We start from the raw sequence: 13,374 nt of genomic DNA, 5'->3' as shown, positions 1-13,374 counted from the left end.
TGAAAGCTTATACTGATTGACATATAATAAAAGACGTATTAACTGCTAATCATGTATTAAGAAGTCATAATCACCATAAACGTGCAAAATTTGTCTGTAAAATGTAGGGGTAGGCTATACAGCACATTTTCTGGTCATATTGAAAATTCAAATAAGTAAATGTGATTTGGATGTGTTTTTGCTTGGTTGAAAAGAATCTAAAAAAAAAGTTATAACTTAGGAAAAAAAAGTCACTGCCCAAAAATCACATATTTTTCAATTTTTGGGCAGTGACTTTTTATGTAAAATTATAATTCTTCTTTTTAGATTCTTTTTAACTAAGCAAAAACACATCCAAATCACATTTACTTGTTTGAATTTTACAATATGACCAGAAAATGTGCTGTATAGCCTACCCCTACATTTTACAGACAAATTTTGCACGTTTATGGTGATTATGACTTCTTAATACATCATTAGCAGTTAATACGCCTTTTAATATATGTCAATCAGTATAAGCTTTCATTTAAAACATAAATTATAAGTCTAGAGGACATATATAAGTGATTTTATTATTGTTTAAGTCAAAAAATAAAAAAGTATGTGATTCTTATGGTTGAAATTAGTTTTTGGGGCTGCAAGCATACTTTTTTTTTTTGATTTTTTTTTTTAGATTCTTCTTAATGATGCAAAAACACATCCAAACCATATGGACTCATAAGTCCAGCAAACATCACCCATGTACTCCCTACCCCTATTTTAATATATAATAAGATTTTAATTTATAAAAAATGTTTTTGATTTGTGATAGATTTTATTGTACCTAATAAAAATTTAATAATTTCACATGTTAAGTTATTTAAAACTTCAGGTTTTTAGTGAAATTTCTCATGTTTCAGGTTTTTCCAGGTTTTTTTGCCTAAATTATCAATTTCCAGGTTTTTTGGCAACCTTGCTTCTTTTAAAAGTTGATGATATTTTGTAATGTTTTTTAGAGCTATCAGACATTTTAACAACTTTGAAAAGTTTAAATGATTATTTAGATATTAGCAATCAAAATCAGTGAGTTTTTTGTAGAAGGCAAAAAAAAAGCACAATTACACAGCTTTACTACAAATTTATATTCTTTACTATTTATTAACTTTACAGTAAGTCTGATTACTGATATTAAATTCATCCAAATAAAACAAATAATTTTCTAAATAAACAATGCTTTTTCAAAATATACTTTTTTGATTATTTAACAAGAACTTTAATTGTTTTTTTTTAATTAAACAGTGCGATCCGTTTAAACTATTTAAAGAATGTTTTCGCATAGTTTTAGGTCAATAGATTGAAAACAGCAAAGATACATATTTTAAATGTCCAAGCAAATTAAAAAAAATAATGTATAGCAAACACAAAAGCAAAGTTTAGAAAACTATTGTTATTAGAACTATAAACTAGTTTAGTCTACTGATTAACTAACCTAAATGTTGAAGTCATTCATGAAACCATCAAGCTTTTTTGACTGTTATATTAGGATATATTTTCTTTTCTTTCTTCCTTTTATCAAGCACCACTAATCAATAAAGACACAAATTAGAGTTAGTTTGCTAATGAATTTTAAAAATTCAAACTGACCAATCAAAACTAAGAAACTGAGCAAATGTTGCTAAAATGTATTTCAAATAATAAGTTTCAGTTTTAGATTAAAGGTCCTACAAAGAAACAATCTTAATCAAGTTTGCTTCCTTTATCGCTCACAAGTTTTTGAAAACCGATACAAAAAAGTTAATTATATCTTTTTTTAACTCAGTATTAAATTTCAAAATAAATTATAAATAGTAGGGCTAGATATTTTATTTAGCTACTTGTATAGTTTAAACAACAAATTGAAAAAGTCTCTTTTGAAAAAACTTGTATTTTTAAGAAAACTGTAATCGGCGTATTAAGTATTTTTTCCTAAATTATTTTAAAACAGACTAATTGTTTGAAAACTTTTACAAGTTCAATGTGTAAAGTTTTATTTTAATGACAGAGCAGGGATCGACTCGGCTGTGCACAGTTGTACATTGGTGAAAAAATATAAAAATATAGAATAATTAAAACAAAACAAAAATGTGTGTTGTAGAGTTTCCTCTAATTTATTTCTCCTTTTTTATAGAACAATATTTCTTTTAAATAAATGTCACTTAGTCTTTTAATTTACATAGTTATTAAGATTTTTTTTATTGCCAACTTACACAAGAAACAATTAGTGGGACACATGTCACAACTTTTAATAAAGTGGAAGTAATGTATTACTAACTATTATAGTTAATACATATTGTTAACTTATGTAATTTAAAAACACTTTACAAGTACTGAACTTTAAAGCTCTCTTTTAATTTTTGATTGTTATGTTTTACTTAATCAAACTTTACTCACCTTTGACTAAAAAAGACTATTTTAATTTAATGCAAAACATAAAAACATCTACTAAGTAAAGTCTTTTTATTAATTAACTAAGTAAAAAAACGATTACTACTGACAGCTTATGTAATGACTATTGACTAGCTAAGTGTTTAAGTGTTTATAATTTGTACTAAACTATTATATTTAAATACATCTCGGAATTTCTAAAAACTGTAATAAATAGTTTGTTTTATTTTAGTTTCTGATCTTAGAAAACAGAAGTTCAAAATTTTATTTTTGTTTTATAATTTTATGTTTTATGTGTAAAACTTCAGAAAAAAAATTGAAAAAAAAGCTAACTAGTAATATTTAGTTACGAAAAGGCCTTGATGCGATAAATTATCACCAGAGTTACAAAAAATACATATATTAAAATTTATCTCCAAGTTTTAATTAATTTATACCAACTTGTTAGTTTAATTTAAATTTAAATTATAACATAAAAATTAAGTATAAACAAAGTATTTAATATTTTAACCGAAAAAAATATTGTAAAACAGCAAAACTAACTTCACATTGTAATTGTATATTTGACACTGTTCTACAGCTAACTAGCTTAAATTATTGTTTAAGTAATTAGTTAGTATTGTTTAAAGTTACATCGATTAAGTTTAATGATATGAACTAACTATCATAAAACACAATTGTGATAATTAAAAAGAAAATAAAAGTTTTGAATTTTTAATGCTTCCTATTTCTTCTTAATAGAAAACTAAACTTTTATTTACGATGTTATCATTTAAGATTACAAAGGATGTCTTGTACAAAAATTAATTTTATTTATCCAGTTGAACACCACTTGGATACAGTTAAATGTCTTGTCTAGGACTAGCAAGAGCATGTTTTTTGTAATGACAATTAAACTGATATATTAAATAAAAGATTTTTTTTGTAAATATTGTGCATGTGAATCATTACTTTCATTTAACACTATACTACATATAACATTTAACAATATAGCCCTGGACAAGACGTTAGAGGTTTGACTGTATTCAAGTGAACTAGGACTCGACAACTGAAAGATTTTTTGGTCAATCAGGTTCAAGGACTAATTGTTTTAAAGGTTTTTTTATTGTCGTTTAATAAACATTAAATTTTTGAATATAAAATACAGGTTGATTATATAGTTTTTGTTTAATGAACGACAAAAAAAGCGCTTAAAATACTTGGTCCTAGGACTAGGTACATGAAGTTATCTTTTGGTTATCGAGTCACACAACACTTGGATACCTTTTAACGTTTTTTAATAAATATAAGAAACAAAATTTATAATAATAAAAAAATAACTTAAAGTTCTATCATACACCAAGTCGTCAGACCAAACTTTTAAGTGCTTTTTTGTTGTTGTTAATTAAAAAACAATATTATTAGGTACACATAGAAACAAGTCTAATCTATTTATTTATAATGTTAACCTATATATTTTTGTTGATCTGTTTTATATCTTTTTTTGTATCCATTTTTTTTTTTAATTGAGTATAACAAACTAAAAATATTTCCATACATATTTAAGAATTGTTCTACTATTTTAGTTTTTTTGTGTGAGAAAACTTGTGAAAAATTATTAGGTTTATAAACAAAACTTATCAAAGACATATAAAAACGTTTATATCAAAACTTGAAATATTTATTTTTGACAACTGAAGCTGATTTAGTTTTAAGTTGAAAAAAGTATTTCTGTGGAAAATATTTTTAGTCAGCTTTATTAGTACTGTTTTGGAATTTTTATTTCATTATTTATGCAAATGAACAACAGTAGCAAAATATAATTACACAGAACTAACATTTAAATATAAACTTTTTACCCATTTTCCAAAAATTCTTGTTTTAAACCGTTACATTTAACCTACTTTAATTAAAAAGAAAAATTTTGATTAACTGTTTAAAATCTAAAGAAAAAAAGAAATCAAACTTAAGAGCTTAGCTATTTAAATTTTGGCAGTACTACTTCAGCTAGCAGATACTTTGCTTTGATTCAAAACCTAGTTATAAAATCCCCTTAGTTAAAAGTTAAAGCTTTTTTGCTGCCAGTTTTTTCTCAAATTAAATCAATTAGAAATTTAGAACAAATGAGTTCACTTAAACCAATAAAAGAATTATATTTGGGAATTAATAACTTTCTCTTATGAAATTTTTGTATTTGAAGTTCAGTCGTTACACATTTATAATATTGAGTACTTTGGTATAGTAAAGAAAATTTAAAAAACTTATAAAAAACTAGTTTCTGAAGTACTAGCAAATAAATTAACCAACTATTTTTTTTGTAAGTTGTGAATTTTTAATAAATGTATAAATCACAATAAAGATTGAATTTAAGGATTTTGGTTATGATTAACTTTAGGTGGGCACCAATATTGAAGTGTAATTCAATATAAAGGAATTTTTAACCTTTTTTTTTAATAATTTTTAGTTTTATTTTGAAGCCCTGCTTATCTACTTATACTACTGAATGTAATTTTTGGTGACTCTTCAACTGTATATAACAGTGTCATTTCAACAATGCGACTTTTAAACTATTTTTATTCTTTTAGTATTATGGTTTATGTAGGTTACATATCGCTGTGAATTAATTATAAAAATTAAGTCGGTTCCTTATTTAACTCTAACAATAGTGTCATTTCAACTAAGTGTCATTTCAAATTGTATTATACATTAATAGATAAATTGATTGTTTCTGTTCCTTATAATAATATTAACATCGGAAAGCTAAAGATATTTTATAAGAAAAAAAAGTTTAAAAGTCGCATTGTTGAAATGACACTATTATATACAGTTGAAGAGTCACCTAAAATTACATTCAAAATATAACTGAAAATTATTTTAAATAAAGCTGAAAAATTCCTGTATATTGAATTTCACTTCGATATTGGTGCCCACCCAAAGTTAATCATAACCAGGATTTTTAGTACTATTGGATAATTTAATTGTAATAAAAGTCAAACAGTTAAACCTTAAAGTAAATTAATGGTAATCTACAAGTTGCCATGAAACAAAAGAGTGTTGAATCTAAATTTTCAAGTTATTTTTAAAACTCAGGCTGAGTTGGCTTGTTCTCAGTTTTTTTAATACTTGAGCTAGTTTTAACTTTTTTCTAAATTTCAGGCTAAATTTTATAACTTATGTTTCAAAATCTCATATTCAACATAAATTATCCTTCAGAAGTTGTGCTTTTTTAGTCATTTAGTCTTTTGTTATTGTTTGTTCAAACTTGAACATCAGTATGTTATTTTTTTAAAAATTTTGGTTCTCAATGTTTTTTATTTTCATTTTATCATAAGCTCAAATAGTTTATGGTCTCCCAGGCTGGCGTTTTTACTTCAAATATTGGCAACCCTGGTATTTTTAGTTAGTTTAGTTTGTTCAAAAAACTAACACACTATTAGTTGAAGTAATTTTTGTTTGTATATTTTAAACTGTTTTGTTATGGTCCTATTATCTAGACTCTTAGTTATTTTTATTTTATATTGTTGAGAAAGTATGAAAAACAAATCAGTATAAACAGAATTATTTATAGTTTATAAAACTAACAAAAATAAACAAATAATAAATAAATAATAAATATATATATAAATGTTTTTTATATTTCTTATAGTTTCAGGCAGTAGTGCTGCATAAAACAAAACAATTGTATAAAACTGTTGTATATTATAAAATAAAAAATTGTAAATAAATAAATATATATGTGTTTATTGAAGTTAATTTATTATTTTTATAAATTATTTCTTATACATATTTATTTACCTTATCTTAAATACTCTACTTTATAAAGAAAAGAAAACTTGTACCATAAAAAACTGGAAGAACTTTAAAAAAATCAGTATCCACTCTGTTAAATAAATAAAAAGAAGAAAAACTAATTAGTTACATTTAGTCAAAAAGTTGATTAAAATATACATAATAAAAAATCGTTAGAAGTTTTCAAGGTGAAAACTCAATACAGTAAAGTCTAAGGTATAGCTATGGATATTTAAATATTAATATGAAAAAAAAATGCAACTGTATAACAGTTTTATAATGTTAAAAAAAAAAAATTATTATCTCAAGCTGAATAAGACAGTTTATAAGTCTAATTCATTTGCTAAATTATCAGGCCTACTTATTTATAACAGTGCATAAGTATTTCTATAACAAATTTCAATTTTGCAGAATTTAATCAAATAAAAATGCTACCACAGTACAATCCTCTGCTACAGAAACCCGCAACATCAACGTCTTCCAATGAAAATCAAAGTGCGGTCACAACCCCACCTAATGGCTTCCCTAACATTTACACTTACAATCCAGGTTAAATAATTGCTTTCAAATTTTAAGTAGCTTAAGTGATATATGTTATTAAATCCATTATGATGCTAAGCCATTATTTTTGGTAGATGTCATTAGTTTAAGCTACAAACAAATAAAATAATACCAAGTGAGGCTTGTATTTAGTTTGTATCTTGTATACAATCATTTACTCTTTTGTTTTCAATAAATAATCTTGGTCAAGTGTTTTGTATATCTATGCTTTATACTGTTCTGATCGTGAAAAAACTTTGCTTAAAATTAAAATAGTTAAAATCAACAATTTTCAATTCCTGGAGTTCAAGTTTTATATTGCAATGTTACACTATACTAGAAACACTTGAAACTAATTCAAATTTTAACACAATTTGATTGGACTGCAAGTGTTAAAATTCAATATTATTTTAGTTTTAAATAAGCTTTTTGATGAATATTTGAATATTGATTTCAAAATCAATTTTGACTTTATTTATAAATATAAACAAAAAGTTTAATTTTACAAGAAAATAGCATTTTCTTTAATTTTTTAGCTTGTTTTAAGTTATTAAAAATATTTAGTAGACTATTTTTAGACTAATCAATGTTTCGATTGGCTGTGAATCAAGTTTTTTACTAAATATTTTAATTAAAATTATTTTAATGGAATTTATTTCTGCTTTGTCAAGATATATCATGGGACATAGTTTAAAGTTTTGTTATTATGGCTTAACAAATGTTTATTTTTTGAAAATTGTTTTATGAATTTAATTAAAAGGAAGTAAAATTAATTTTAGTTAACTTTTTACTAAATTGCTGTGTGTGACTTTTGTATTGATATATTACATTTTTGAATCTTAAATTAAAAAGTCAAATGGTTGTTTATAAAAATCTACACAGTTTTAATGGACACATATGAGTTTAAAACGCTTTCACGTTCAAAACTCATCTTCGATAAACTTTCAATAAACTATACAATGCGTATTCAAACAATAGATAGTTTATTGAATTTTTTTTGAAGAAGGGTTTTGAAACTGAAAGCGTTTTAAACTTATATATGAGCATTAAAACTTTGTAGAAATTTCTAAACAATCATTTCACTTTTAAAAATTTACTTGATGCATAGAAAAATCACAAACAAACATTTATTGTGTCCTAAACAGATTTAAGTGTTCTATTAGATTTGTAAATCTTGTCATTTTTGAAATCTTAAATTAAATAAAAATTACAAAATATTTATACAGTACACTAAAAATGATTGGTTAATAATTTACATTTGTCAGAAACTGTTATTTATGTGTTTTCTTCTATCTATTCCACATTTTTTTATCGACTAAAACTGTTCAACCTAATTTAGTTGCGTATTAAAGAAGATTAGAATTTGTTTCAACTTATTACAGTATTAAGTAAATTTAGGTTTATAAAGTATTTTTAGCTTCACACTTTTCAGAAAACACTTTTTCCAGTTTTATAAATTACTAGAAATTTAAGTTTCAACATCAAGTTTTTAGTACAAAAATTTATTGTTTTCATCGGAATTCTAGGGATCAGTCAATTTATTCCCAAGTTTAAAATGCAAAAGATGTTTTTAAAAAAACTTCCTCTTTTATAAAGTTTTATGAAAGATATCCAGTTTTTTTAAAGAAATTTATAAAAAACACACAAGATCAAAGTAACATCAATTTAAACTGAAATAATTACTTTATTCAGACTTCCAAGGGTTGTTCATGAGACAAGCAGCTCAGGCGATATCAGCTTGTTTCCAGATGAACCCTGATGTAAGCAGCATGTGGAGCGATTCAGCAAGAAACACCGCGTGGCTCCAACAACAACAAGGTAAGTAGTAATTACTTGACATTTTAAGAAAAAAGTTTTAGTGTGAAATGTATGAGCGGTAAACTTTCCATTACTTACAACAGCTTTATCATTGCTGTTGGTTGTATAATTTTTTAATGAAAAAAAATTTTTTTGAATACATTTAACTTGATGGTGTAGTGCAGTTTAATAAATTTTGATGTTAGTGTTTATAGTTATAAACTTGTGTTTTATGTTTGTGATAAAATTAAATAAATAAAGTTTTTTATTTAAAGCATTTGTCAAACTTAAAAAAAAAATTTTTTTGGACGGAAACATGTAAAACTTCCCAGCTATTTTATAATACTTATTGTAAATTTTTTTAGAAATGATGTACAAATTTAGTATTTGTAATTTGTTTGTACAAAATATTTTGTTATGTTTTGTGTCAATTATTCAAATAAAAAAGAAATCTTAGTTTTTGTTTAGGCTGCAGAAATTCTTTGTTGTTTGTCACAAACATTTTTTTAAATTTTAAAGTTGCATATTAATCTGCTTTTAATAAATTGATTAGACTTTTTTACAAATGAAATGTTTTAAAACTATTCAATTAGTAAGAGGTTTCTTATTATCTTAGTTGTATTTATATGATATTCTATTATTGCAAATAATTGCTAACAATTTATTAAGAATTAATTTATGCCAGCAAGCTTTAATTTTTTTATGAAAACGTTTTTTTTTAAATTTGAATTGTAATATATTTATTAGTTGCAACTAGTTATTTGAGTGAAAAATACTGAAATTTTTTAAGAGTAATGATTTTTAATATATTTAATGAATTTCCTAAAAACCATCGCATCAAAAATAAACTGAATAAGTATAAGAATTAACTAAAAGTAAATGCATAAACTTAGACATTTATATTATACATACTTATTCTTAATTGTGAAGACCGAGTTATCTTCTTACAAAGTATACCTTTCTGATATTTTATATGTTTATGATTTTTCAATTTTTATATACCAACAGTTTACTTTGAACTTAATCATAAAAGTTAATTAAATATTTAAAAATTGTTAACTGCCAAAAAAGATGTATTTATTAAATAAATTAAAGTGTTGTTATTAATACGAAAATGTTTATTAAACATTTTTATTAAATATCTTTACTGATACGTTATCTTTTTGTGGTCTTAGCAAACAAAATTGCAATATTTTGACAATGTCTCTTTGTTTTAAGACAACAAGTTTTTGTTTGGATATTTGCATTTACTTGTAATAATGTGTAAGTACATTGTCTTGTGGCTTTTGTAATATTAACACTCGTACTGATATAATTTGCATGAAATTTTTAATATAAGTTGTTTAAGCAGTTATGCCATCTGCTAGGTGAATTTTATAACGAGCAAAATTGAATTGATTAACTGGTTATATAAATTTCTATGCGGTTGAAAAAAATGGTTCCGTTCTGTGACTAAAAAGTAACTAGGATAAGGTAATCCTAAATTGTTTTTTTGTTTGTTATATTTTAGCTTCTTGTAAAAAATCATTAACATTTTTTTTCAATTGCGTGAATTAAAATATACTAACTATTTATACAAATTATAATAACCTTAATTATAAAACTTTTAATTATTGTATATGGTTGATATCTTTTTGTGAAGCTGTTTAAAAATTAGAATTCATTTAATTTTTCTATTACAGCCATAAAATGAAAAATGTTGCTTAATATTTGTAAGAGCCCTGTTTTATAAAGTTTTAAAGATTAGTATCAGTAAGGTAACAGTACTCAAACACTTGAAAACATTGAGCTCTTAAATTGAGCAAATACAAGTCTGTACTCTGTAATCATCAATCAACAATAATTTAGTTGATCAAAGCTTTATGTTAAGAAAATTGAAAAACTCATTAGTTGACAGAATCTTTTCTTTTAAGTTGTAGAACTGTTTTAATATTAATTAAAACGAAACTATTTTATTGAAAAAATGAAGTCTTGTTAAAACTGAAGATTATAGAATATTTAAATAGTTTTAAGGCAGTTATACTTATAGAGAGTGCAATAAGTTTAACAGTTTTATTATAACTTGTTAGTTGGTAAATTTTTGATTCAGTTGTAATTAATTGTTTGAAGCTCAAAGCTAACAATATAGTTTAAGTAAATATGTATTTTTTGAATTAGATATTATAAAAAATTAAACTTTTTATAACAACAGTTCGTTGCACCTTAAAAAGAACTTAGTTTCGAAATGCTATAAGTGATAATTTTTTGTCATCGAATTGATATTATTTTTATGGTACAAAAAATAAATTATCGAGCAAAGTTTGTGTTTGAATTTAATCGATCAATATTTTGTAATAATATCAAATTTTAAGTGCATTATAAGTCTCACACTTGACAAAACTTTCGCAAAGTTAATGGGTTTAACACTTAAGTATTAAGATATACAAGTTCGTACTACTTGTAAAACTTTAACAAAAATTTTAAGTTTTTACTTTAATCAATCAGTTTTAGTGTTTTACATTGTTCAATATTTATGATTTGTTTTCAGGTTTGCATAGTTTTAGAACTTGTAGAATTATGTTGGTAAGTTATATTATTTAACAATCAATTACATTAAGTACCTTTAAAACTAGCATTTTTGTTAAATAACTTTTATGTAGTTAAACAACGAATCAAGGTAAAAGTTTAGTTTTAAAACAAAATTAATTTAGCTTTCAGATTAATACTAACTTAGTATCTTGAAGCACTAAAATAAATTCGAACAAATAATTTTGGTATTGATTGGTTTAAAAGTTGTTTATTTTTAATCAATCTCTTTTTGTAAGTACTATAATTGTAATATATTGAATTTATATAAATACATATTTACTTAAAAGTTGTAAAAATATCCTAATGTCAAAAGTTTATAGTTCAATATGCAACATGAATATAATTTTGTTTTTATAAGTTTAAGGTCAAAGAGAGTCAATTGAATTAATGATTAAATTCCATCAATCAATGTAAATGTTTTATTTGACAGTTTAATTAGATAATTTATTAAAAAAGGTGCAAAGTTAAGAATGTCATCATTAATTGATTATCTGATTACAGTTTTCTAATTGTATAAAACATTCTTTTGGTTTATTTAAAAACATCATTACTATAAAACTTATTAAAGCAAAAAAAAAGTATAACTGTTTTATAATGTTTTAAAAAAATATACTCTTTAGTTAAAAATATATATAAGTGCTTTTTTGCAACTTCTTTATATTAAAAACGTTTTAAAACTACATTTACTATAATATACATATACTTCTTAAATAAGTTTTTTAGCTATAAGTTTCTAATGCATTCAGAAACTCATTTAAAATATTAAATTAAAACACAAAAGTTAGATTTGAAATTAAATTTAATAATAGTGAAAAAAGTTTGAAAAATTAAAGTAGTTTAAAAAGAAATTTAAAATAAGGTATAACAATATTCAAATAAGATGTTCAACTTTTATTTTATATCGTCAAACTAAATTACAGTTTCAAATGTAATTTCCTTTAGTATTTTATTTTAAAAACTTTAACGAAAATTAGTCCTATTATTTAATACTAAAAAAAAAGTAAACTATACAAACACTCTTTAATTTTTATGAAACCATAGTCTTAAAAATTTAAAAATAGTCGTCAAAGTAAAACTGAAGTATCTAGTTGTTCATGGAATTTAAATATTTTATTCACTGTATTTAAAGAAAATGTTGTTAAACTCAGCTTTTGCCCAAAATTAAAAACATTTTTAGAACATTTTTGTCTTCCTGAGACAATTAAGTAGTAAACTTTTACAAGATGGTTTCAAGCTAACAAAAAAGTAGACGAATAATAAAATTCATAAATTTCTGTTTGCACTAAGCTTAGTTTTCATGCAATTTTTATTGTTTTATAACTCCACTGGTCAATTATGGTTGAATTTGATTTAAATTCTAAAAAGGTAATTTAAGTCTTACAAAAAAATGTGTTTGTATAGTCGTGTAAAAGTTAAAAAAACTTATATGTAATACAATGATTAAATACTATTTGTTGATGTATGTTTAATATATTTTTAAGTTTTTTTTATATTTCATCTGTTTAAATGTATAAATACTTTATTCCAAAACAAAAACAGCTAGTCTAGAAATGAAACATATATTATTGTTTTTATCATTTAATTACAATTTAAGTTTGTTCGTTCACTTTGAAGTATTATTGTTTTTGAAATAAAAGTTCATTTATCAGTAATAAAGTATTTAAATCATTAATATCAATAAAAGTTTCCTTTCATCTTTTTATAAAGTTTAGCAACTTGAACTTCTTATTGTTTTTGCAGCTTTTTGAAATTTTTGTAAAAGTTTTTAATCATATACCTTTTAAATAAGCAATGTTTTCTCTTGCGTTAAGATAAAAAGATTATAAAATACATTAGTTAAAACTCAAATTCAAATATGCTTTAGTAAAAAGATTAATGAAAAAAAAACATTCTACCTCTTTTTGAAAAGTGATAAAATTAAATATTGTTTCCAAATTGATGGTTGAAAAATATTTTAAATCAGTCTTCTCATTTAAAGTTTATTCAAAATAAACAAGTAGCTAAATTAAGCTTCATATACAAATAAAGACGAAAAGTCATTAAAACCGAGTTCAATATATGATTTAAAAGGGTTAGTACAAAATGACATAAAACTTATAACAACAAAAATATTAATTCAATGAACAACCAATAAAAAAAAGAATCAATCATTTAATGACAGTTGATCAAATTTAATTAGATTGATTTAAAATTAACATAAACTTGAAACACCAAAAAAAAGATTCTGTTAAAATCACCATTTAACTAAAACAGTTCATTTAAAAATGGTTGACTAAATTTCAAAGTGATAGAAAACGAATCAAACATTAAATCTGGTTT

General features: G+C 23.2%; 1 protein-coding gene across 1 annotated transcript in view; it reads left to right on the top strand.

Annotated features, from left to right (window-relative positions):
- Window positions 1-6,641: 6,641 nt before the first annotated feature.
- Window positions 6,642-13,374, top strand: part of LOC145834697 (retinoic acid receptor beta-like) — a 70,734-nt gene continuing 64,001 nt past the window's right edge. Inside the window, exons 1-2 of the mRNA XM_082942193.1 lie at window positions 6,642-6,699; window positions 8,383-8,508. Of these exons, the coding sequence (XP_082798319.1) occupies window positions 8,400-8,508 (109 nt within the window). The 5' untranslated portion in view covers window positions 6,642-6,699; window positions 8,383-8,399. The remainder of the gene's footprint in view (window positions 6,700-8,382; window positions 8,509-13,374) is intronic.

The sequence above is a fragment of the Thalia democratica genome, chromosome 4 (genome assembly GCF_965202585.1).
Source record: "Thalia democratica chromosome 4, ktThaDemo2.hap1.1, whole genome shotgun sequence".
Lineage (NCBI taxonomy): Eukaryota > Metazoa > Chordata > Thaliacea > Salpida > Salpidae > Thalia > Thalia democratica.
Note: the sequence above shows the minus strand (reverse complement) of the source record. Positions and strands in the feature narration are given on the sequence as shown.